We start from the raw sequence: 22,345 nt of genomic DNA, 5'->3' as shown, positions 1-22,345 counted from the left end.
TTGAATTTGTACTATATGTGGATGGTAGCATACTTGTTATGTTACTGGACCCAGATGTCTGGACTAATAAAAAAGAGGCACGGGTTCAAAACCCACCATGGCAATTGAGGGATATAAATTTGATTAATTTAATAACATTTGAATTGAAAAGTTAGTATTAATAGGTGTGACCATAAAATGACTGGATTGTTGTAAAAGGTACTTGATTCACCAATTCCTTGAGGGAAGGAAATCTAATAATAATAATAATCGTTTATTGTCACAAGTAGGCTTCAATTAAGTTACTGTGAAAGCTTTCCTTACCCAGTCTAACCTACAGGTGGCTCCAGTCACACAGAAATGTGGTTGACTCTTAACTGCCTTCTAAAATGGTCTAGTTGACTCCAATAAGTCACTCGGGCCAATTAGGGATGGGCAATAAATACAGGCTTTGCTAGTGTTGCCTACATCCCATGAATGCGTAACAAAACCGAGCATTATGAAACCCATGCCTCAATATTTTGAATAGGTTACAAATAATCAAAAGTATCTCACTTATTTCTGCTGATAATTAAATATTTGCTTTAGTTACAGAATGTAGACAAGGTTCTTTCCTCAAATGCTGAAAAGAAAGATGTTGCTGAAGCTTTTCACCTTACATTGCCATGGAGAAAGCATTAGGAAATTGGGACAATAAAACATTAGACCGCAGTCAACCAGTCTGCACCTGCAAAACCCAAAGTTCCACAATTGGGAAGCACTTGCTGAAAACTCCAGAGTGTGCCACAACCAATTTAAGACAGTTTGTTGAGCTTGTAGCGTGGTTTATTTACACTTGCTAGAAGTGACATACATTCATACAAAGGACTAATTCTCTTCTAGCGAAAGGAATATGTTCAAGCCTTGGACCTTTTTTGAATTACACTAGAGCTTGGGAGCCTATAGTCTCATTTTTTTTTCTCTGACAATACCTCGGCAATTAGTGTTGACTTGTCAACCATTCAACACCTTTTTTTTCTGTAGTACTAGTTCTGATGATCATTTGAAATTTGGCATTCTCATGTTTGTCCAGATGAGTGCAAGGTGTAAAAGCTTCAGCAACATGTATCTTTCATCAAAAAACAAGATGGCGACTTCAAGCCATTAGAACATTTATCAGCCAATGAGGATAATGGCATTGGAATTGATCAGGAATAAACTAGCAATAGACTGGAAAAGTGCATGATTTAGAACAAAAAAGGAAACCAAAGTCAAATTAATTTGGCCGCAGTGAAAATTTTAAGTATGAGATTGATGGGATCCAAACTGAAAATAGTTTCATCAGAAATAAAGATCGGGATGACTTCCGGTGACAGCGGGCGGGAGGCGGCCGCACAATGGAGAGCCCCCCGCTCGGGAACGGCAATTTTGGGGCTTTAAGCCCGGTCCCAGGGTCTGCGGAGGCGGCAGAAGAAGGGAGAAGGCACGGAGGAGGCACTGAGAAGACAAAGGAGGGAAAAAAAACCCCAAAGAAAAATGTCGAGGGTGAGCAAAAAAACGGCCGAAAAAAAAACCAGCTGGAGGTCCGTCGGGGAGCGGAAAGGTCACCGTGGGGTCACCAGGAAAAATGGAGGCTGGAGCACCAGGGAAGGCCGCACTGCTTGCGGCTGAAGAAATAACCAAGGTGATGGCTGCGGAATTTGAAAAGCAGTTGGCGCAGATTGCGAAATGCATGGAGACGGTGAGGAAGGAGATGAGGGAGGTTTTGAGTGTGCTGGTGGAGGAGGCGGTTTCCCTGGTGAGGACGGAGGTGGCGGGCGCAGTGGCGGAGGTGCGAGAGCAAGGGGAGGCGCTGAAGGAAGTGAAGGAGACGTTATTGCAGCACGGTGATCAACTTGCCTCGATGGGGAAAGAGATGCGGAAGGTGATGGATACTAACAAGGATCTGCAAGGAAAAATGGAAGACCTGGAAAATAGATCCAGGTGACAGAACTTGAGGATTGTGGGGCTGCCCGAAAGAGTTGAAGGACCAAAGCCGACTGAGTATTTTGCCGCGATGCTGGCAAAACTACTGGGGGAGGGGGAGGACCCCTCCCAATATGAACTGGATCGGGCTCATCGGTCGTGGAGGCCTGTACCAAAGGCGAGTGAGCCGCCAAGGGCAGTGACTCTGTGCTTCCGTAGGTACAGGGTGAAGGAGAAGGTCCTGAGCTGGGCCAAGCAGAAGCGGGTGGTGCAGTGGGCTGGAGCTGGTATACGTGTATACCAGGACTTTACGGTGGAGCTGGCAAGGAGGTGGGCTGCCTTCAACCGGGTGAAGAGGGCACTGTACATTAGCAAGGTGCGGTGCGGCATTGTATATCCAGCGAAGCTGAGGGTGACTTACAAGCTCAGGGACTTTTAGTTTGGAACGGCGGAAGCAGCGGAGGAGTTTGCGAAAGCAGAAGGACTGTGGCAGAACTGACAAATTGAGGAATGGCCATGTGCCGATGTAACCTCATGGCTGTATTTTCTTCTTTTTTTGTATCACTGCGCGCGGGTGTAGAGATTAAAGGAGCCAAGGTGGTATATATTTGGACAAGGGAAGGGACGGGACTTTCACTCAAAATGAGAGTTCTTTGGGGTGTAGGTGGATAGGCGGGGTTTGTGTGCTAAAAGGGGATCTTTGGACTTTCCTGGGGCCAGGCAGTGGGAAAGGGACCCGGGCGGGGGCCTCCACTCTGGCCGGCCGGCCAGTGAACGGGAGTGAGGTGGGGGAGGGGCTGCGGCCATCAGAGCCTGGCAGAACAGGGTCCGAGTGGTCTAGCCGGGGTGGAAAGTTGGGGGGGAAGGAACCGAGGGTAGGGGGAGGAGTTTTACAAGAGGCAGTGGACGGGAGGAGCTGGAGACCTGGGGTGGGTGGGAGCTGTGTAAGATTAAGGGTGACTACGGGTAATCCCTGATTTATTTTTGTCATTTGTTTATGTAAACATGCGGGTTGAGGTTTGGGGGTTGGTGGGTAGATGGGATCGTTGTTGTTATTATGGGGACTGACATATCTTGCTGATTATTGTTTATTGTTGATGGATGTAAATGTGGGAGAAAATGTGAAAATGGAGGAGAATTAAAAAAATTTAAATAAGAAATAAAGATCGGGATTTTCTGGACCCAGTGGTGGCATGAGTTGTAATGGGTGGGACAAAACATTTGCCAGACCAGCCAAAGGTCTTGTTGACTTCAGGCAGGAATTGTCTTGGCTGACGGGACTGGAAAATCCTGGCTAAAGGGAGAGTTGTATCCATGAAAATATCTTAAAAGGTGTTACACGAATATTAAGACCACTTAGAACATAGAACATAGAACAATACAGCGCAGTACAGGCCCTTCGGCCCACGATGTTGCACCGAAACAAAAGCCATCTAACCTACACTATGCCATTATCCTCCATATGTTTATCCAATAAACTTTTAAATGCCCTCAATGTTGGCGAGTTCACTACTGTAGCAGGTAGGGCATTCCACGGCCTCACTACTCTTTGCGTAAAGAACCTACCTCTGACCTCTGTCCTATATCTATTACCCCTCAGTTTAAAGTTATGTCCCCTCGTGCCAGCCATATCCATCCGCGGGAGAAGGTTCTCACTGTCCACCCTATCCAAACCCCTGATCATTTTGTATGCCTCTATTAAGTCTCCTCTTAACCTTCTTCTCTCCAACGAAAACAACCTCAAGTCCATCAGCCTTTCCTCATAAGATTTTCCCTCCATACCAGGCAACATCCTGGTAAATCTCCTCTGCACCCGCTCCAAAGCCTCCACATCCTTCCTATAATGCGGTGACCAGAACTGTACGCAATACTCCAAATGCGGCCGTACCAGAGTTCTGTACAGCTGCAACATGACCTCCCGACTCCGGAACTCAATCCCTCTACCAATAAAGGCCAACACTCCATAGGCCTTCTTCACAACCCTATCAACCTGGGTGGCAACTTTCAGGGATCTATGTACATGGACACCTAGATCCCTCTGCTCATCCACACTTTCAAGAACTTTACCATTAGCCAAATATTCAGCATTCCTGTTATTCCTTCCAAAGTGAATCACCTCACACTTCTCTACATTAAACTCCATTTGCCACCTCTCAGCCCAGCTCTGCAGCTTATCTATATCCCTCTGTAACCTGCTACATCCTTCCACACTATCGACAACACCACCGACTTTAGTATCGTCTGCAAATTTACTCACCCACCCTTCTGCGCCTTCCTCTAGGTCATTGATAAAAATGACAAACAGCAACGGCCCCAGAACAGATCCTTGTGGTACTCCACTTGTGACTGTACTCCATTCTGAACATTTCCCATCAACCACCACCCACTGTCTTCTTTCAGCTAGCCAATTTCTGATCCACATCTCTAAATCACCCTCAATCCCCCGCCTCCGTATTTTTTGCAATAGCCTACCATGGGGAACCTTATCAAACGCTTTGCTGAAATCCATATACACCACATCAACTGCTCTACCCTCGTCTACCTGTTCAGTCACCTATAGAGAATAAAGCTAGAAGTGAAGTAAAAAGTGGTTTAATAAGGGCGAAGAATGTAAAATAGGTCAACTTAAGCATTTACAAGCACATTAGAAGTAAACAGATAATAAAAGAATTGGTGAGACCGCGAAGAAGGTAAGCTCCTAGTAAAGAAAGAGAGTTAGCCAAGTAGCTTGCATCTATTTACAAAAAAAGACGAAGGAAGCTCTGCAAGATTCAAGACAAAAATGTGGAGGAACGACTGATATGTTAACAAAGTTGTATTAAAAAGATTAACAGGAATGAAAATTGTTAAGTCAGCAAAGTAACAAATATCAAAGGAGGCTAATGAGGAAACAGCAGAGGTTGTTAATCATAATTTTCCAAACATTTATAGAAACAGGAATTGCATCAAAAGATTTGGAGTTTGGCAGAAAAAGTTAAACCTAATGTATGGATCAGTTAGCCTCAAGGCAGCAATATGAAAATTGCCAGAGACCACAATCATTGCAAAGTATTGGTAAATGGCTAACACAGATTTATAAAGGGCACATCTAGCCAAAGGAGTATGGTATATCTGAATTTCAAATATTTTTGACAAATTGGCACACAAGAGACTGGCTGCAAAGATTATAAGGAATGATATTAAAGAGGGCAGTGTTGAAGGACAGTAGGGACTTGATTTTCCCTACAGGGGTGGGAGACAGAAGTTGGGACTGTTTCCAGGTCTCAAATCCACCCCAGGGTGAAACAGTCACTGAGTGGGATTTTCGTGTTTAATTGGCATTGGCGTTAATTAAAAAATAGTTGTAGTGGGCGGCACGGTGGCGCAGTGGTTAGCACTGCTGTTTCACGGTTAGATTTTTTCCTTGCAAAATGGTTATTAGAATATGGGCCACAAGTAGCACTGGAGACATGTTCATAACAACATTGAAGTAGGAATCAGCTAAACATCCAAGAAAAATCCCTGCCTAATTCAGGGGGGCCAGCGAACGGGCTCTCAAAGCTGGAAGGCCAGCCAGAGACCCCCGGTTAACATAATTATGTGGAATGTGAGGGGTTTGTTGGAGGGAAGTTTTCTGTGTCAACTGGGGGGTAGTGCTCATAAACTTGGAACCAGAGCCCCTAGAAGCCATTTCCGGGGTGTCGGACCAGCTCGGGCAGCAGGCGGGTGCGGGGACATATGTTTTTAGCCTTCGCCTCGCTGATTGACTGTTGGGGTGTAGGTCAGCTTCTCCACCCTGTGCCTCGGCTTGGTGGGGGCACCTACTTGAATTTTTCTGATCTCGGGGAGGTGAAGTACCAGCTGAAGGAGATGAAGGAAGGGTTTCACAATTCATGGGGACTGTTTATTATGCACTTTCGAGAATTGGTTGCCATTGAACATTGGGGCGGTGGGGTAGGGCGGCGTTATTGTTGTCTTTGGTTACCCTGTTTCCGGATTGATTGTTAATTTTTGTTTTTTTACCTGGAATGTACGGGTGGATGTTTTGGTCCACATATTAAGCAGGGTGCGGTTTGTGCGTGGGGAATTGTTATTGTATTTGTTTGTTTTTCTTTGGTGGTTTATTGATGAAAATGTTGAAAATGAGGAGAATAAAATTTAAAAAAAAATAAAACGTTAATTAAAAAATAGTTGTAGTGGGCGGCACGGTAGCGAAGTGGTTAGCACTGCTGTTTCACGGTTAGATTTTTTTCCTTGCAAAATGGTTATTAGAATATGGGCCACAAGTAGCACTGGAGACATGTTCATAACAACATTGAAGTAGGAATCAGCTAAACATCCCAAGAAAAATAATGGCTACATAGGCCAAGCAGTGAACTGGTAGTACGAAGCAGATAGCTCTGATGTGGTGTGATATGATGTGCTGAAGGCCCTGGATGGGATTCTCCTCCCCCCTCCGAGGTGTGTTCTGCAGCGGCAGAAGGCAGCTTGCCAGTGACCAGTGATGGGATCTTCTGGCCCCGCCATTTTCTACAGGGCTTCCCGTTGAACACAACCTTCACCGCCACGAGTGGAGTGTGCCGTCGACGGGACTAAGATCCCGCTGAATGGCCAGAAAATCCCACCTCCCATTTCTATGTGGAAATTTATGTGGTTCTATGAAATGGAGGCAATTTAATGATTGTAAGAAACAGAACACAATACCAATATTATCACTGAATAATTTAACCTTACATGGCTGTTTTCAATTTCTTGCATTTTATGAATTCTTTCTTGTTCACGTTCTTTTGGAAAATTCCCAGCCCTTTTCTCTTTTTGACGAACTAGTTCAACCAACCGCTGCTTCAATTCCAGCACATCAGTTTGATTCTTTGAGTTTTTGTGGCAAAGATCTTCATTCTCTGCATCCAGCTGCTGGTTCTGGGATTTTAGCTCGGCCATCTGATTTATAGCACCATTCGGAACAAAACAGTTTTCAGAATGGTAGGAACCAACAATCACTTTTACAAATAATTACTGCAAACACCAATCTTCGATAAAGAAAGCAGCAACAGTGCTCCTGCTGCACATTAAACAAAGGCTTAATTATTTGGAATTAAAATTAACCATTAATAACTTAAAAAAGGCTTTGAAATGGTCATCAAATGGAATGTCACAATTTTAAGAACAAACCTCAAATTGCAGACAATTATTAGATTAGTATCTTCTTACATTTTGCAGTTTAATTCAAAAATTATAAGCACCATGGCCTAGATTTTTTATTTGCTAATTGCTGGTTAAACAGGTCTTGCAGCTGAATTCTTTTCCCTCTTGGCTGCAGTAGTGCCTTATTCAAATAAAATCTGTATTTGCTAAAATGCCCGAATGTTCATTAAAATATATTTACTACAGTGGCCAATTTATTCTTCCTTGGTGGGATTTCCTACATCCCAATGGTGACTAAGTTTTTAAAAGACGTAATTAACTTAAAGCACTTTGCGATGCCCCGAGCCCATGAAGGGAAAGTTATTTTCTTCTCGAGTGGAAGCAAGGTCCACCAGTTTGACTTATCAACGTCTTCGGGGTGACAAGTTATTTACAAACAGCAACACATGGACAAAACCAGTAGGAACGCAGCCAGTAGGAACAGGAGTAGGCCATTCGTCCCCTCGAGCCTGATCCACCATTAAATTAGGCAATGGCTGACCCGTACCTTAACTTCACCCATTGGCTTTGCTTTCATAGCCCTTAATACCATTGTCTAACTAAAATCTGCCAATCTCAGATTTGAAATTTTCCACTGACCTAACCGCAACAGATTTTCGGGGGAAGAGGAGTTCCAGATTTTCACCACGCTCGTGTGTGAAGTGGTGCTCTCGGAGATCATCCCCAAGTGCTCTGATATTCTGGACTCCCTTATTAGAAGAAACAGTTTCAATTTCTCGATCAAATCCTTTAATCATCTTCAACATCCCCATCAGATCGCCCCTTAAAATTGTACATTCAAGGAAATAGAATCCTTGGTGTTGCCACCCTCCCAGATTGGCTGGGAGTCTATCAGATTCACCGTCAAGCTCTTGGCGGCATTTAAAAGCAATCAGAGGGATTTTAAAAGGTAAAGGGTTCCCATTCACCCAGCCTGACTGCTGTCACTGGGAAAAGAGCAAACAAATTGCTGACGTAAACATAAATCAGGGTGGATAGGATTGTTTCCCTACATTGCCTTGGGAAAGGTGCCCATTTCTAAAACTACATAATTCGCCTCACTCGATTTTTAGAAAATCTCACGTCGGTAAACATGACCAAGATTCGAGGTTGCACAGCAGATGGGTCTGTGGGATGGGGTATTTTGGGGTGGTGATAACCGAAGGATGGGTACTTTAAGCATGTGGAAGATTTAAAAAAAACAAACAGGAAATCTTCCATTTTAATTTGGTTGGCTCAGGAGAAGCTCTTCCTGGGTCCCCAAAATTAATAATTGAAATTTTCCTTCACCTTTTTAAAAAGAAAAAAGACCTTTAGCATTCTCTTAATGGATTGTCAGACAACTGAATCTTTCGTAATAACTACATGAAGCATATATGCTGCAATCTCTGCCCATTTATTTATTTTAAATAAATTTAGAGTACCCAATTATTTTTTTCCCCCCCCAATTAAGGGGCAATTTAGCAACCTTGCACATCCTTTTGGGTTGTGGGGGTGAGACCCACGCAGACACGGGGAGAATCTGCAAATGCCACAAGGACAGTGACCCAGGCCGGGATCGAACCTGGGTCCTTGGCATCGTGAGACAGCAGTGCTAACCACTGCGCCGCCCATCAGTGCCGATTTATGTTTGAATTTCTATGATACCTTGATTTATATATGAATTGCAAAACATTCAATAGTGAACCTAGCATGAATTTATATCTTTGGAAGGAGTAAAAACATACCATTCTAGCAAATATTATATTGAGTTGATTGTGTGAAATGTGGTCTGTATGCAGTTTTACTGATTTTTGTCATTATGTGCTTATAATCCTTGTGGCTATGGGTGGAGAGTGCCTTTTCTGACACCCCTCATCTTGTTTATAACGAAGATGAGAGGAGCCAGGGTGGGGTGGTGGGTGGATGGTGAGGGATGGTGTCGGGTGATAGGGTTAGTCACGTCCTCACTGAGATTTAGGGTAGCTAGAGCTAACCGTATTGAATTTTTATTTTGTTTTTTGAAAATTCAGGATCTGTGCCTTTCTCCTTCAATGGCACGGGCAGATTATGTATCCTGGGGCGGACTGAGTTCCTTCTGACTCCTTGGAGTTTTTCCTCTGGTCCTTTTTGTTTTGAAAAAGAGCTATCAGAATGTGAGGATGCTTGTGGCGGCGCACGCTGAGCTGGGTTTTGTTATTCCTTGGCTGGTCAGTTAAAGAGAGAGATTGTTTTAGTATCCCCTCTGTGGATGGCGGGCAGTGCTGGGTGATAGTTGATATTTTTAGTTCAGTCGGGGAGTCCTTCCCGTAGGTTTTTTTTTTCTCTCCTTCCTGTTTCATTCAAGTGAGCAGAGTGTTTTTAATAATGCAGGTCTGTTCCGGTGGTTTAGGGGAGGGTCCCCTAATTGTGCTGGAGAGGAGGGAATCTCTCCTCTCTCTCTCTCTCTCTCTCTGTCTCCTCCTCCCCCACACCAACCCCCGCCCAGGTAAGATGCTGTGGATGGTACTCTGTTGCCTCCTGGAGCTTGGGATGCTCCTTCTTGAAAGTGCCTCTTAGGGACTCCTGAGAGGCTGGGTATTGCTTCTTTAGTGTACCATAGCCTGGGGTTGAGCTGAATCCTGTATTTTGGTGGGATGGGATACTTTCTTGGCTTTTTACCTTGTTTTCATGGCTTCATCCCATTTTTCCCTTTTTTAAAAATAAATTTAGAATACCCAATTCATTTTTTTCCAATTAAGGGGCAATTTAGCATGGCCAACCCACTTACCCTGCACATCTTTGAGTTGTGGGGGCGAAACCCACGCAAACACGGGGAGAATGTGCAAACTCCACATGGACAGTGACGCAGAGCCGGGATCGAACCTGGGACCTCGGCGCCTTGAGGCAGCAATGCTAACCACTGCGCCACCATGCTGCCGTATCCCATTTCTCCCTTGGTCTTATGGAGGCATCTAGCTGCTCCTAGTGATTGTATCGAGCCAGTTATAATATTGTTCTCCTATCCCCCTCTGTATTCATGTATGTTGAGCCGTTCATGTATGTTGAGCCGTTTCTTTTTCTTACCGCGATGTATTTGTTTTGTAATTTTGTTGCGTTGTTTAATAAATGTAAAATCCTAATAAGTATTCTTTAAGAAAAAACATACCTGTTTGTTCAGAACTTCTATGATTCTCTGAGCAGTCATTTTGTCACCCTTCAAAATCTCCACTTGTTGTCTGCAAAAAGATTCAGAGCTCTGTATTTTAATATTCCACCTGAAATCATAGACTTGCTAACTCACTTGACAGGCAATTAGAATATGGATAGAGTTGAATGCTGCTATCCATCAACAGAGCCAGCTGCTTTATACATTAACCGCGTGCTCTCGATGTGTGAAACATGGGATGTAGTTCCCAAACAGCGGGGCAGCAGTGGGCAAGCACCTTCAGCCAAAAGTAAATAGATGCTGCTGCTCGGCATCCATTTGAGGTGAAACATGACACAAGTACGAGGGGTGGCATGTTCTGCAGCAGCAGAGGGTGGCTCACCAGTGGCCAGCGGTGGGACCTCCTGGTCCCAACTGTGTCAATGGGGTTCCCCGTTGAACGCACCCCTCGCCACTGCAAAACCCGCAGCGGGAGGTGCGCTGTCGGTGGGACCGCAAGATCCGTCCAGCGTGAGCGGCCAGAAAATCCCACCCGCAGCCTTACTCTTGTTCGACTAATCTTGGGACAGTTTCCCATCTTGGAATCCAGAGTCAGATGTTTGTGAGGGCTGAGGCATGGTTGACCGAGTTGAGACTGCCGGTATCTTAGGCTGATCCAATGCCGGTGTGTTGTACTATCTTGCTGATGTAGCTTACATAATTCAAGACAGTGCTGCAGTGGGTAGGACACCTGCTTGTTGCCCTAACCATGGGAAGTTATTTACAATGCCCAGTGGGCTCAAACGGAGATGGCAACTGTCAGTATGAAGAGGACAATCCCTCAAGGTGCTTCAACAACCCCTGAAGATGGCTGCAAAGCTCCTACTGAAGGCCTGCAGCAGGTCAAGTGTCAGGCTCAAATTGGAAGATTGCTACAAGACCTCTCCCTCCATTGGAGGACCTCAAAGCCTTTAATATTGCTGTCACTGGCAGCTTGTATACAGCAGCCCAGGAAGTAGCAGTTTTGAGAGGGATTACGGAGGAGAATAAAGCACCCAATTCTCTGACTGGAGCAATGACTTCAGAATCCACTGCAGGTTATTAATTGAAGCCATGGCTGAATTTTATGTGGCTCATGAAATTATTGGGCACGATTCAGCGACCCGTTCCACCCGGCGCAGAGCCCAACGCAATGGGTGAATCATGCGAGAGCTCCAAATTGGACTGCACGTCAGGCAGATCTCCGCCTGGCGTGATCTGGATCTCCCTCCTCACTGAGCGAGATTCAGATCTGCACATTTAAATGAGCTGTGGCTCATTTAAATATCCGGGCACCGGATTCACCCGCCGGCACTCAACAGCTGTGCCTGTGAGTCTTTGCCAGGGCACCGTTTAGTACTTGTCCATACAAATATGGACCAGGCATAACAACACCTCTGGGGGGGGGGGGGGGGGGGGGGGTCTCTCAGGCCATTGGAGACCCTCAGGTGGTCAGATTTAGGGCAGTATGGAACCCTGGCACTCTCCAGCCTGGTGTCCTGGCAGTGCTAGAGTGGCAATGCCAGGGGCCAGCTTTCCAATTGATGGGGAGGGGGAGGGTTGAGGGTGGAACAGGGAAAAGATAGAGGCTGTTGATCACAATGGCACCCTGATCTACCAACATCCCTTCCTGCTGGCAAGATCAGCTCGTTAGCAGGAAATCTCTCAAAGTGCAGTCTCGGTGGGGAACAATTCCCCAAGGCCAAAAAAACTGGTAAAGTGCTGTTGAATAGTGCCAAGAAACACTCCACTAAACACGCCCATAGGTGGACTTTAACATTGTCCTTTGAATCGTGCTAATAGTTTCCACCCGTGTAAAAGCAGGATGTTCTGCTTCCAGGAGCTACTGGCCAATCAGAGTACTGATTCATAACATTCCATGTCTGCTGGCATTAAGTGGATAGCCAACAGTAATTCCTTGGTTTATGTTGTTGGCATTTGTTATGCATTGTCTTGGGTTAGGTATATCTGTATGCCAATCATAAAGTGAAAAATTTATACACATCATATTGTGCATTTATACATGAGCTGAATGTAACAAGTGTCAACAATTTCTTTCTGAAGAAAATGCAACAATTAGAATTAAAGTGAAAATTGAAATATGTCAAGTTTAAAAAAAATTCTTAAGCAGTTAACTAAGGGCTAGTTATTAATTTCATTTTCAAATGATTCAAATTGCACTAAAACAGCCACCTGAATGGTTAAAACATCAAAAACATGGCAATTTAGGTTACCATTGAATATATTGGCAGGGAGTCTCCATTTTGTTTTAGAAATTTAGAGTACCCAATTCATTTTTTCCAATTAAGGGGCAATTTAGCATTACCAATCCACCTACCATGCACATTTTTGGGTTGTGGGGGTGAAACCCACGCAAACACAGGGAGAATGTGCAAACTCCACATGGAGAGTGACCCTGAGCCGGGATCGAACCTGGGACCTCGGCGCCGTGAGGCAGCAATGTTAACCACTACGCCATCGTGCTGCCCTACAGGCATTATCCATTGTTCGTCCCTATCACTGCGGGCGAGGACGGAGAATTTGGCGCTCAGCCAAATCTCCCATTCACTGCAGCAGGATCGAAGATTCCTGGAGCCGTGAACGGACGTGGCATCCCGCTCACTGGAGTGTGTGGGCATGATTTTAACTAAGGTTATTGAAGACCCTCCTGGAGGTTTTACAACAACTTACTTTAATTCTTGTTGCACGTCGTTCAATTCTATGATTTTCTCATGATAAACTCCTTCTTCCTCCCTCAGTGTGGCCTTTTGATCTTTTAAGACATCATTTGCATCAACGAGTTCTTCAGATTCACCACTGCAGAATAAATAGAAAAAGCTGCAAAACTGAGCTTAAGTCTGCTGAATTAAGAAAAAGAAAGAAGATGATCGAAGAAAAGGAAAGTGAAAAAAGAAAGTTATTCTGAACCTTTGTAATTTATTGATTCAGCACGAGCTGGATATTGTATCCAGTTCTGGGTGCCATATTTTAGGAAGAGTTTTAAGGCCTTGGAGAGGGTGCAGAGCAGATTTGCTAGAATGATACCAGGGATGATGGACTTCAATTTTGTGGAAAAGCTGGAGAAGTTGGTTTGTTGTCCTTAGAGCAAAGAAATTTAAGGCAAAATGTCTGAGGAATTTTGATAGGTTGGATGAGGAGAAACTATTTCTAGTGACCGGAGGATTGGTAACCAGAGGACACAAAATTAAAATGATTGACAAAAGACCCAGAGGGGAGATGAGGAGAAATTTATTTTACGCCAAGTTGTTAGGATCTGAAATGCACTGCTTGAAAGGATAATGGAAGTAAATTTAATGTTAACTTGCAAAATAATTGCAGGGTTCATGGAAATAACAAGGCTGACATAGGCATGATTGACCGAATGGTCTCCTTCTGTGCTGTATGATTCTGCGAAAGGGGATTGTTTACATCCACCTACGAGGGCAGAGGGAACCTTGCTTAAACATTTCACCCAGAAGACAACTCCTCTAATATGTCACACTTCTCACCATAGTACAGATTCAAGATGCGCCTGGGCAGAGGGATCTGGGTGACTTTGCAAAAAGTCGGTATGCAGATACAGCGTTTAATTAAAAAGGCAAATGGAATGTTAGCGTTTATTGCAAAAGGACTGGAGTATAAAATTGGAGAAGTGTTGTTGCAATTGTGTAGGGAGTTGGTGAGACCACATCTGGAACATTGTGTCCAGCTTTGGCCTCCTTATTTGAGGAAGGATGTGGTGGAATTGGAGGCAGTTCAGAGGAGGTTCACCAGATTGATTCCGGGGATGAAAGGCTTGAAGTATGAGGAGATGAAACAGTTTGGGCTTATACAGTTCAGAAGGATGAGAGGGGATCTGATCGAGGTATATAAAATATTAAAAGGAATTGATAAAGTAAATGGAGACCAAATGTTCCCCCTTGTGGGGCATCTAGAGCGTGAAGTCATGGATATGGGTTGAGAGGCAGTAGATTTAGAACTGAGATGAGGAAGAACTACTTCTCACAGAGGGGGGAGAATTTGTGGAACTCGCTGCTCCATAATGTGGTGAGTCATTAAATGGTTTCGAGAAAGAGATAGATATATTTTTGATTAAAAAAATGAGTTAAAGGGATATGGGCAACAGGTAGGGAGGTGGATTTGAGATCAGGAAGAGATTAGCTATGATCTGATTGAGTGGCAGAGCAGGCTCGAAGGGCTGAATTGCCTACTTCTGCTCCTAATTCCCATGTTCCTACTGCACTGATGTGGCAGTCTAGACTAATGATTCAAGTCTATTGATTGGGGCTTGCATCTACAACTTTCTGACATGGAGGGAAGACTGCTGCTACTGAGGCAAGGCTTCAGCGAACCCCACCACGAGTTTCCCAGCAGTGGGGGTCCATGCAATGGGAAACCCTGTTGACGATGGCAGAACAGACCATCCCGCACTGGCCAATGGTGGGCTGCCTCCACTACCACAAAACATGCTGTGGGGGGTTGAAAATCCCAGCTATGGACACAAAAGCACGGGCAGCACGGTAGCATTGTGGTTAGCACAATTACTTCACAGCTCCAGGGTCCCAGGTTCGATTCCGGCTTGGGTCACTGTCTGTGCGGAGTCTGCACATCCTCCCCGTGTGTGCGTGGGTTTCCTCCGGGTGCTCCGGTTTCCTCCCACAGTCCAAAGATGTGCAGGTTAGGTGGACTGGCCATGATAAATTGCCCTTAGTGTCCAAAAATTGCCCTTAGTGTTGGGTGGGGTTACTGGGATAGGGTGGCGGTGTGGACCTTGGGTAGGATGCTCTTTCCAAGAGCCAGTGCAGACTCGATGGGCCGAATGGCCTCCTTCTGCACTGTAAATTCTATGAATGAAAAGTCTCAGCTTGCTAAGTGAGAATTAATCACAATCATGTCTGTAAGGTCTAGATTGCACTGGTAACAGTTTATATCGGGTGGTATTTAATGAATAGTCAGTTCTTTTAGGGAATTCCTGTTGATTTAAGTGTAACTTAACTGAACAGCGACAGACCTTCCCCGGGATTAAGGACCCCAGAGGCAGAGGTTCGGCCTGCTGACAGATGCCTGCCAATTATAGGCTGGCAGTTCTATTGAATGCCAGCACCTTTGGGGAGGCTGTGGCTGTTGCAAGTATGGTTGTTGGAGCCCGGGTTACAGGTGAGCGATGGCGGTGGGTGCAGCTCTGGGTGGGGACCAAGGAACCCTCCTCCCCCCCCCAAAACCTGCAGTTGTCCCTGCATGGTCTTGCTTGATGTGCTACCCACATTGCAAGTGCCCCGCTCACTGCTAGGTTAATACCAACAGTGGCGGGATGAGGTCGTTGGTATTAATTGCCCACATAAGGAACTCAATTTGCAGCAGAGCAGGAAGGCCATCCAAGTGCCTTTGCACCACTAAACATCACATGGGAGGGGATTAAACTCAGCGCATTATTTCCACGGACCAGTGTAGATGCATCCATACGAACACAAACACATGAAAAAATAGAAAAGTTGATGTTAAAACATTGGCACATTTAAAATGTTTTCTCATTTAGCTATGCAACTATATATTAAGTGTAGTCATGTCTTTATCTTTATTCTGAGATAACATGCAAATAAACGAAAGGCTAAGAAGGCTAAGAAGTGCGAGACGGTCAGACATGCAGTGGTGCATTTCACCCGATGGTGCCACAAACTAACACATTAACATTCACCATTCTGTCATGCTTTATGAATAACACGCAAGGTGGTGCATTTTATAATCCACAGTATACCACCAAGATTTTTTTTTTTTTTTTTTAAAAACAAAGGAAAACTATTTCCCATTCTGAAATATGCTTTGAACGAACATTTGATGTAATCCATCATTTTGTTTCTGTATTTGCAGTTGTCAAGATCTGCTATCTTGATTATGATAATTTAGAATCGTCCATTCCCATTGCTGTTGAATTTACTTCAGTATGTATTAATATTTGCATAATATATTGGGACATCCAACATTTAAATAGTTATAGATGCTTTTGATTATGATAGGAATATTTGCTCTTATGATGTTTACAAACACATCAACAAAAACAACAGGGTGGTAGCAGTAAACACAGTGCTGAATGCTCATAAATTTAAGGCTAGCAACAAAGTTCCATTTTAAACAAACTTAATAACGTGAAATACATAGTTAATTAATATGAAGCAAAATGCATTAATTCTCATTTCCAATTTTCCATGCAAATTTTAAAAAAATATTCCTGCAATGTAATGCAGAAAAGGCCAGGAAGAAAATATTGTACATGTCTCCCTCCCCCCTCCAATCATTAACTGAAGTTCAGTTTACAAGATTCAGCAAGGACCTTTCTACTTTTAAAGTGGCATTAAACAAAATACAGTAAGACGTCTTACAACACCAGGTTAAAGTCCAGCAGGGTTGCTTCGAATCACTAGCTTTCGGAGCGTAGCTCCTTCATCAGGCACTCACAACTGCAAGAAACATGATGAAATTGTATCTCAACAGGGACTAAACATCCATGTTCCTTACAGCGTGCAGATTTCATTTAAAGTAACCATCTGTTGACAATGATACACTTAGAATTGTGTGATTCAAAGCACAATTAACTTCACAATGGTCTCCACAGCAATCTCTAGGAGCAAACACTTCCAAAGAAGGACAAGACATGCCTTTAAGGAGGACAAGAATTCCGTCCATTTATAATCAAGGGACGGAAAATCTAGCCTTTAAAGTCTAGCAAATGCTATAAACAAAATTTCAGTTCAACTAAAAATGCACCACCTTAAAATCACTATGGTTTCCAGCTTACCACATTTCAAAGAAGTCAGCTGTCCATGTGTTTGGGGAAAAAAGCATTGGAAATGAAAGTATGTTAATTTTTCATTTTAACCAAGAAACCTTGATCATAAAGGAATGGGAATTTACTGAAGTTACATAAAGCTTCCTTAATCGTTACCTGTTCATTTTGGCTTGCTGCTGATTTAATTGCTCTTGCAAACTGATGACAGCAACTTTTAACTCAGCATTCTCTCTTTCAGTTTGAGCACTTCTCTTGTGAAGTTCTGAAATGGACACAGCCTTCTCTTCCAATTGTTTAATCCTTTCTTGCAGGCTCATGTTCTGAGCCTTTACCTTTACTACTTCTCTCTCAGAGATGTTACGTGCAGTCTCTAAGTCGGAAAGAACCTTTACTTTGCCTTGTAACCATTCAAATTTTTCTTGAAGTTGTACCCTCTCCTGTATCATTTCTATTTTTTCATTTTTAAACCGCTCAATAGTTTTTTGTAGATTTGTGAGCTCCAGAGATTTTTCATGTAATTCCTTTGTGCAACCTTTCAAGCTCGCATTCTGCAGTTTTACTTCTGCGAGTTGCTTCTGAGACTCTTCAAGCACCTTTGTGAGAACTTCAGCATTTTCTTGCAACTGTTTGACTTTGTCTTGCCATTCTAACTTCTTCATTTTCATTTCTGCCATTTCGTTTTTCAACAACTCAATTGTACTTTGTAAGTTTGAGGCATCCAGTGTTTTTCCTTCTAGTTCCTTCATCCTTATTTTCAGATTTGCATTTTCTGATCTTATTTCTCTCTCAGACAGTTTGGACACCTTCTCCAAGTTTGCAAGAGAAGTGACTTTGCCTTGCAGTTTTTCAACCTTAGCTTGAAGTTCAAAATTCACCTTCATTATTTCTGCCTTTTCTCTTTTCAGTCGTTCATTGGCATTCTGTAGGTTTGGCGATTTTCCTTTCAATCCTTTAGAACTTCCTTCTGACCCAAATGTTTCCATCTCTGCGTTATCTTTTTTCAATTCTTCATGTACTAATTTTGTTACAAGTGGCAATGTTTCTTCCTCCAGCTGTAGCATTTTCTCCTGTGGTTGGGGGATCTTACTTTTCGTTTCTTTATTTCTTCCCTCCTTATTTCTTCCCTCCAATTTGTTGTTGGACTTCTGCTTTTCACCAAAGGCCACCATGTTCTCTTCCATATTTTTGATTTTCTCTCGCAATCTGGTGACTTCAGAACACTGTTCGTCTTTTTCTTTTTCATTTTCTTCATGTGCTGCCTGGAGTTGAACAGAAACCATGGCGTTGTTTTCTTCTAATCTAAGTTTTTCCAATTTCAGTCTATTTTTTTCCGATTCAGATTCTGCTGCCACCTTTTCAATCAACACCCTGGCCTGTTCCTGCTTGGCCTCAGCCTCAGCCAATTGTTCTTCTTTCTTTTGTAATTGCATTTTCAATTCCTCCCTCAAGTTGATAATTTCATCTGTCAAAGTACTCTCTTTCTTCATGGTGGCAGCTTTTAACTCCCCCAGTTCCCCCTGCAGTTGCTGGTGCTCAGAAGCTAATTTATTTAATTCATCTTTGCAAGATTTCTCTAAACTGTCTCTCTCTTCAGTGAGCATCTGAAAAAGTAGAGTTTTCTCTTTTAACATTTCCTTCAGCTTTTCCTTTTCATCTTCACTTTCCTGCAAAAGCTCATATTTTTCAAATTCCCACTGCCCTTTCTCCTCATGAAGTTGATTTTCAAGTTGTAAAAGTTCTTGTTGGTATTTTTCCTCAAGTTCAGATGTCTCTGCTTTGAATTTAAGGATGATTGTTTGATGTTCTTTAGCAAACTGGGCTTCCATTTCAGAAATCTTCTGGTTAAATTCATTTTCCATGCTTTTCCTACGTGATAAATAATTAGAAATATTACAAATCAATCTCAGCTGAGGCAGTAGTGAGGACACTTTAAATTACACTAATAGAGTAGAGAAAAATTCTCATGGAGCCAATTTCTGATTACCATCCACTGGTACCTCTGGAACTGTGCTTGTGAAGAGACTGGGTGAGGACATCTTCAGATTCACCTCTGGTGACCCTCAATGTTAAATAGTAAAATGAATATCAGGTCTCAGAGGAAATTGGGTGTCCATGGAACTGTAACACATCAAGGATTCAATGGGAGGTGCAAATTTGATAGGTCTCAAAAATGGGTGAGGGAATCATGATGTGATTAACCTGCACCCATTGCTTGATGCAGGCAGCATGCCAATTTCATGCTGCCTACTAGTTTAAACAATTGCTGCCTACAGCCGTTGCTAAATGTCCTGTTGCGTGGGTGCACGCCTCAGCAGGGTGCCTGAATTTAGGTGTAGCTAACACTACTTGCAACTGTCCTGTTAAAAGCCAGCCTGCACCTCTTAGGAAATCAGAAGCACAAAGGGACTTATGAGTCATGGTTCAAGATTCTCTTATGGTTAATGTGCAGGTTCACTCGGCAGTTAGGAAGGCAAATGCAATGTTAGCATTCATATCGAGAGGGCTAAAATACAAGAGAAGGGATGTACTTCTGAGGCTGCAAAAGGCTCTGGTCAGACCCCATTTGGAGTACGGTGAGCAGTTTTGGACCCTCTATCCAAGGAAGGATGTGCTGGCTGGGAAAGGGTCCAGAGGAGGTTCACAAGAATGATCCATGGAATGAAGAGCTTATCATATGAGGAGTGGTTGAGGACTCTGGGTCTGTACTCATTGGAGTTTAGAAGGATGAGGGGGGATCTAATTGAAAATTGTAGAACACTGAGAGGCCTGGATAGAGTGGACGTGGAGAGGACGTTTTCACTAGTAGGAAAAACTAAAACCCGAGGGCACACCTTCAGACTGAAAAGATGATCCTTTAAAACTGAGATGAGGAAAAATTTCTTCAGCCAGAAGGTGGTGAATCTTTGGAACTCTTTGCCGCAGAAGGCTGTGGAGGCCAAGTCACTGAGTGTCTTTAAGACAGAGATAGAGATGACTTCTCGGCCTTTGGCTAAGATGAGTGTGGGATGAGGGGCGAAATTCTCCAGAAACGGCGCGATGTCCGCCGACTGGCGCCCAAAACGGCGCAAATCAGACGGGCATCGCGCCGCCCCAAAGGTGCGGAATGCTCCGCATCTTTGGGGGCCGAGCCCCAACCTTAAGGGGCTAGGTCGGCGCCGGACGAATTTCCACCCCGCCAGCTGGCGGAAAAGGCCTTTGGTGCCCCGCCAGCTGGCGTGGAAATGACATCTCCGGGTGGCGCATGCGCGGGAGCGTTAGCGGCCGCTGACAGCATTCCCGCGCATGCGGAGTCTCTTTTGCCTCCGCCATGGTGGAGACCGTGGCGGAGGCGGAAGGGAAAGAGTGCCCCCATGGCACAGACCCGCCCGCGGATCGGTGGACTCCGATCGCGGGCCAGGCCACCGTGGGGGCACCCCCCGGGGCCAGATTGCCCCGCGTCCCCCCCCAGGACCCCGGAACCCGCCTGCGCCGCCTTGTCCCGCCGGTAAGGTTTAATTTACGCCGGAGGGACAGGCATTTTAACGGCGGGACTTCGGCCCACCCGGGCCGGAGAATCGTGCGGGGTGGCCCGCCAACCGGCGCAGCGCGATTCCCGCCCCCGCCGAATCTCCGGTGCCGGAGACTTCGGCAACCGGCGGGTCGGGATTCACGCCCCAGGTGTAGTGCCTGGATCTAGTATGTCTCTCTTGTGGGGACCATGAATTGGGTTCAATTTGAATTGGTTTTTGGAGCAGGCGAGGAGCTGGATTAGGGATTCGCCCCTGTCCACTCTGAGCTCCGGCTTTGTAACTCTGATAAAGTAATTTAAAAAAAGACAGAGATAGATAGGTTATTGATTAGCAAGGGGATCAGGGGTTATGGGGAGAAAGCAGGAGAATGGGGATGAGAAACATATCAGCCATGATTGAATGGAGGAGCAGACCTGATGGGCCAAATGGCCTAATTCTGTCCTATGTCTTATGGTCTTAAAGGGGAGGCTTATTTTGGCTAGATCAGCTGCTGGACCGGTTTGTGGAAGAGAATCTGTGCAGGAATGAAAATTACAAACCCGTCGGCTTAACATCAGTGGTGGGAAAAACCTCTACTATAGGGGAGAATAGAAGAACATCTTGATACCAAAAATATAATAATGAATAGTCAGTATGAATTTCAAAAAGGAAAATCTTGCTTGACCAACATTGCTGGAGTTTTTTTAAGGACATAGTGAAGTAAACAATAGTAATGTGTAGATGTAATTTATATGGGTTTTCAAATAGTCTCAGATAAAGTGCTCTATTATAAACTAATGAATAAGGTCAGAGAATGTGGAGTCTGTGTAGTTACTTAGATGGCAGAAGGCGAGAAGTGGTGTTTCACAAGGATTGGTGATGGGATTACTGATGTTCGTAATTTACAAGAGTGATTTAGACTTTGCAATCAAAGTAACAATTTCTAAATTTTTTTTTTTTTTAAATTTAAAGTATCCAATTAATTTTTTCCCTATTAAAAAGAACAATTTAGTGCGCCCACTCCACCTACCCTGCACATCTTTGGGTTGTGGGGATGAGACCTAGGCAGACACAGGGAGAAAGTACAAACTCCACACGGGCAGTGACCTGGTGCCGGGATCGAACCTGGGTCCTCGGCACCGTAAAGCAGCAGTGCTAACCACTGCACCAGTGTGCCGCCCTTAGCAATTTCTAAATTTGCAGACAACACAAAATCTGTGGGGGGGGAATAATCAATACTAAGGGGGATTGCAACAAGTTACAGGAGAACATTAATAACTTGCAGAATAAACAAATAATTGACAAATGAAGTTCAACACAGATAAACGTGGATTGTACATTTAGGTTGGAAGAATGGGGAGATCAGTCACAAGTAGGCTTACATTAATTCTGCAATGAAGTTACTGTGAAAATCCCCTTATTTCTTGGAAGGTGCAATTCTAAGCGGAGTAGAGGAATTAGATCTCAGAGTACAAATACACCAATCATTAAAAGTTGCTTCACAGGTTAGCAAAGCCACAAAAAAAAAGAAAACAAACACTCGGCTTAATTTCTTGAGGGACAGAATTAAAATGTATGGAAGTTTTGCTAAACCTGTATTGAACCTTGGTTAGACGACAGTTAAGAGCACTATATGCATATAGAGACCCTGGAGAGGTTGTGGAGAAGATTCACAAAAATGGATGGGTCTCTTTACTCAGCACTGACAGGCTGGCACTGCCAAGGGGTGGGACCCAATAGGGGCCATGGCCATGAAAGAGGGCGCATGAAGGGGAAATGGCTGTCATCCAAGGTGGATATAGCCTAGTATTGAGAGCCCTTGTTCCCCCACCTCCAACTCTT

The 22,345-nt window shown here is 44.2% G+C and overlaps 1 protein-coding gene across 3 annotated transcripts in view; it reads right to left on the bottom strand.

Moving 5' to 3' along the window:
• Nucleotides 1-22,345, bottom strand: part of nin (ninein (GSK3B interacting protein)) — a 205,002-nt gene that overhangs the window by 25,855 nt on the left and 156,802 nt on the right. For 2 of the 3 annotated variants that reach the window (XM_072489781.1, XM_072489778.1), the window contains exons 17-20: nucleotides 17,172-18,881; nucleotides 12,923-13,048; nucleotides 10,214-10,283; nucleotides 6,637-6,843 (exon numbers count right to left, since the gene is read on the bottom strand). In XM_072489781.1, the coding sequence (XP_072345882.1) occupies nucleotides 6,637-6,843; nucleotides 10,214-10,283; nucleotides 12,923-13,048; nucleotides 17,172-18,881 (2,113 nt within the window). The remainder of the gene's footprint in view (nucleotides 1-6,636; nucleotides 6,844-10,213; nucleotides 10,284-12,922; nucleotides 13,049-17,171; nucleotides 18,882-22,345) is intronic. The other variant, XM_072489779.1, reaches the window with a different exon arrangement.

Source organism: Scyliorhinus torazame, chromosome 2, assembly GCF_047496885.1.
Source record: "Scyliorhinus torazame isolate Kashiwa2021f chromosome 2, sScyTor2.1, whole genome shotgun sequence".
In the NCBI taxonomy this organism is placed as follows: domain Eukaryota; kingdom Metazoa; phylum Chordata; class Chondrichthyes; order Carcharhiniformes; family Scyliorhinidae; genus Scyliorhinus; species Scyliorhinus torazame.
The sequence above is the reverse complement of the archived record's forward strand: the minus strand, read 5'-3'. Positions and strand labels throughout refer to the sequence as shown.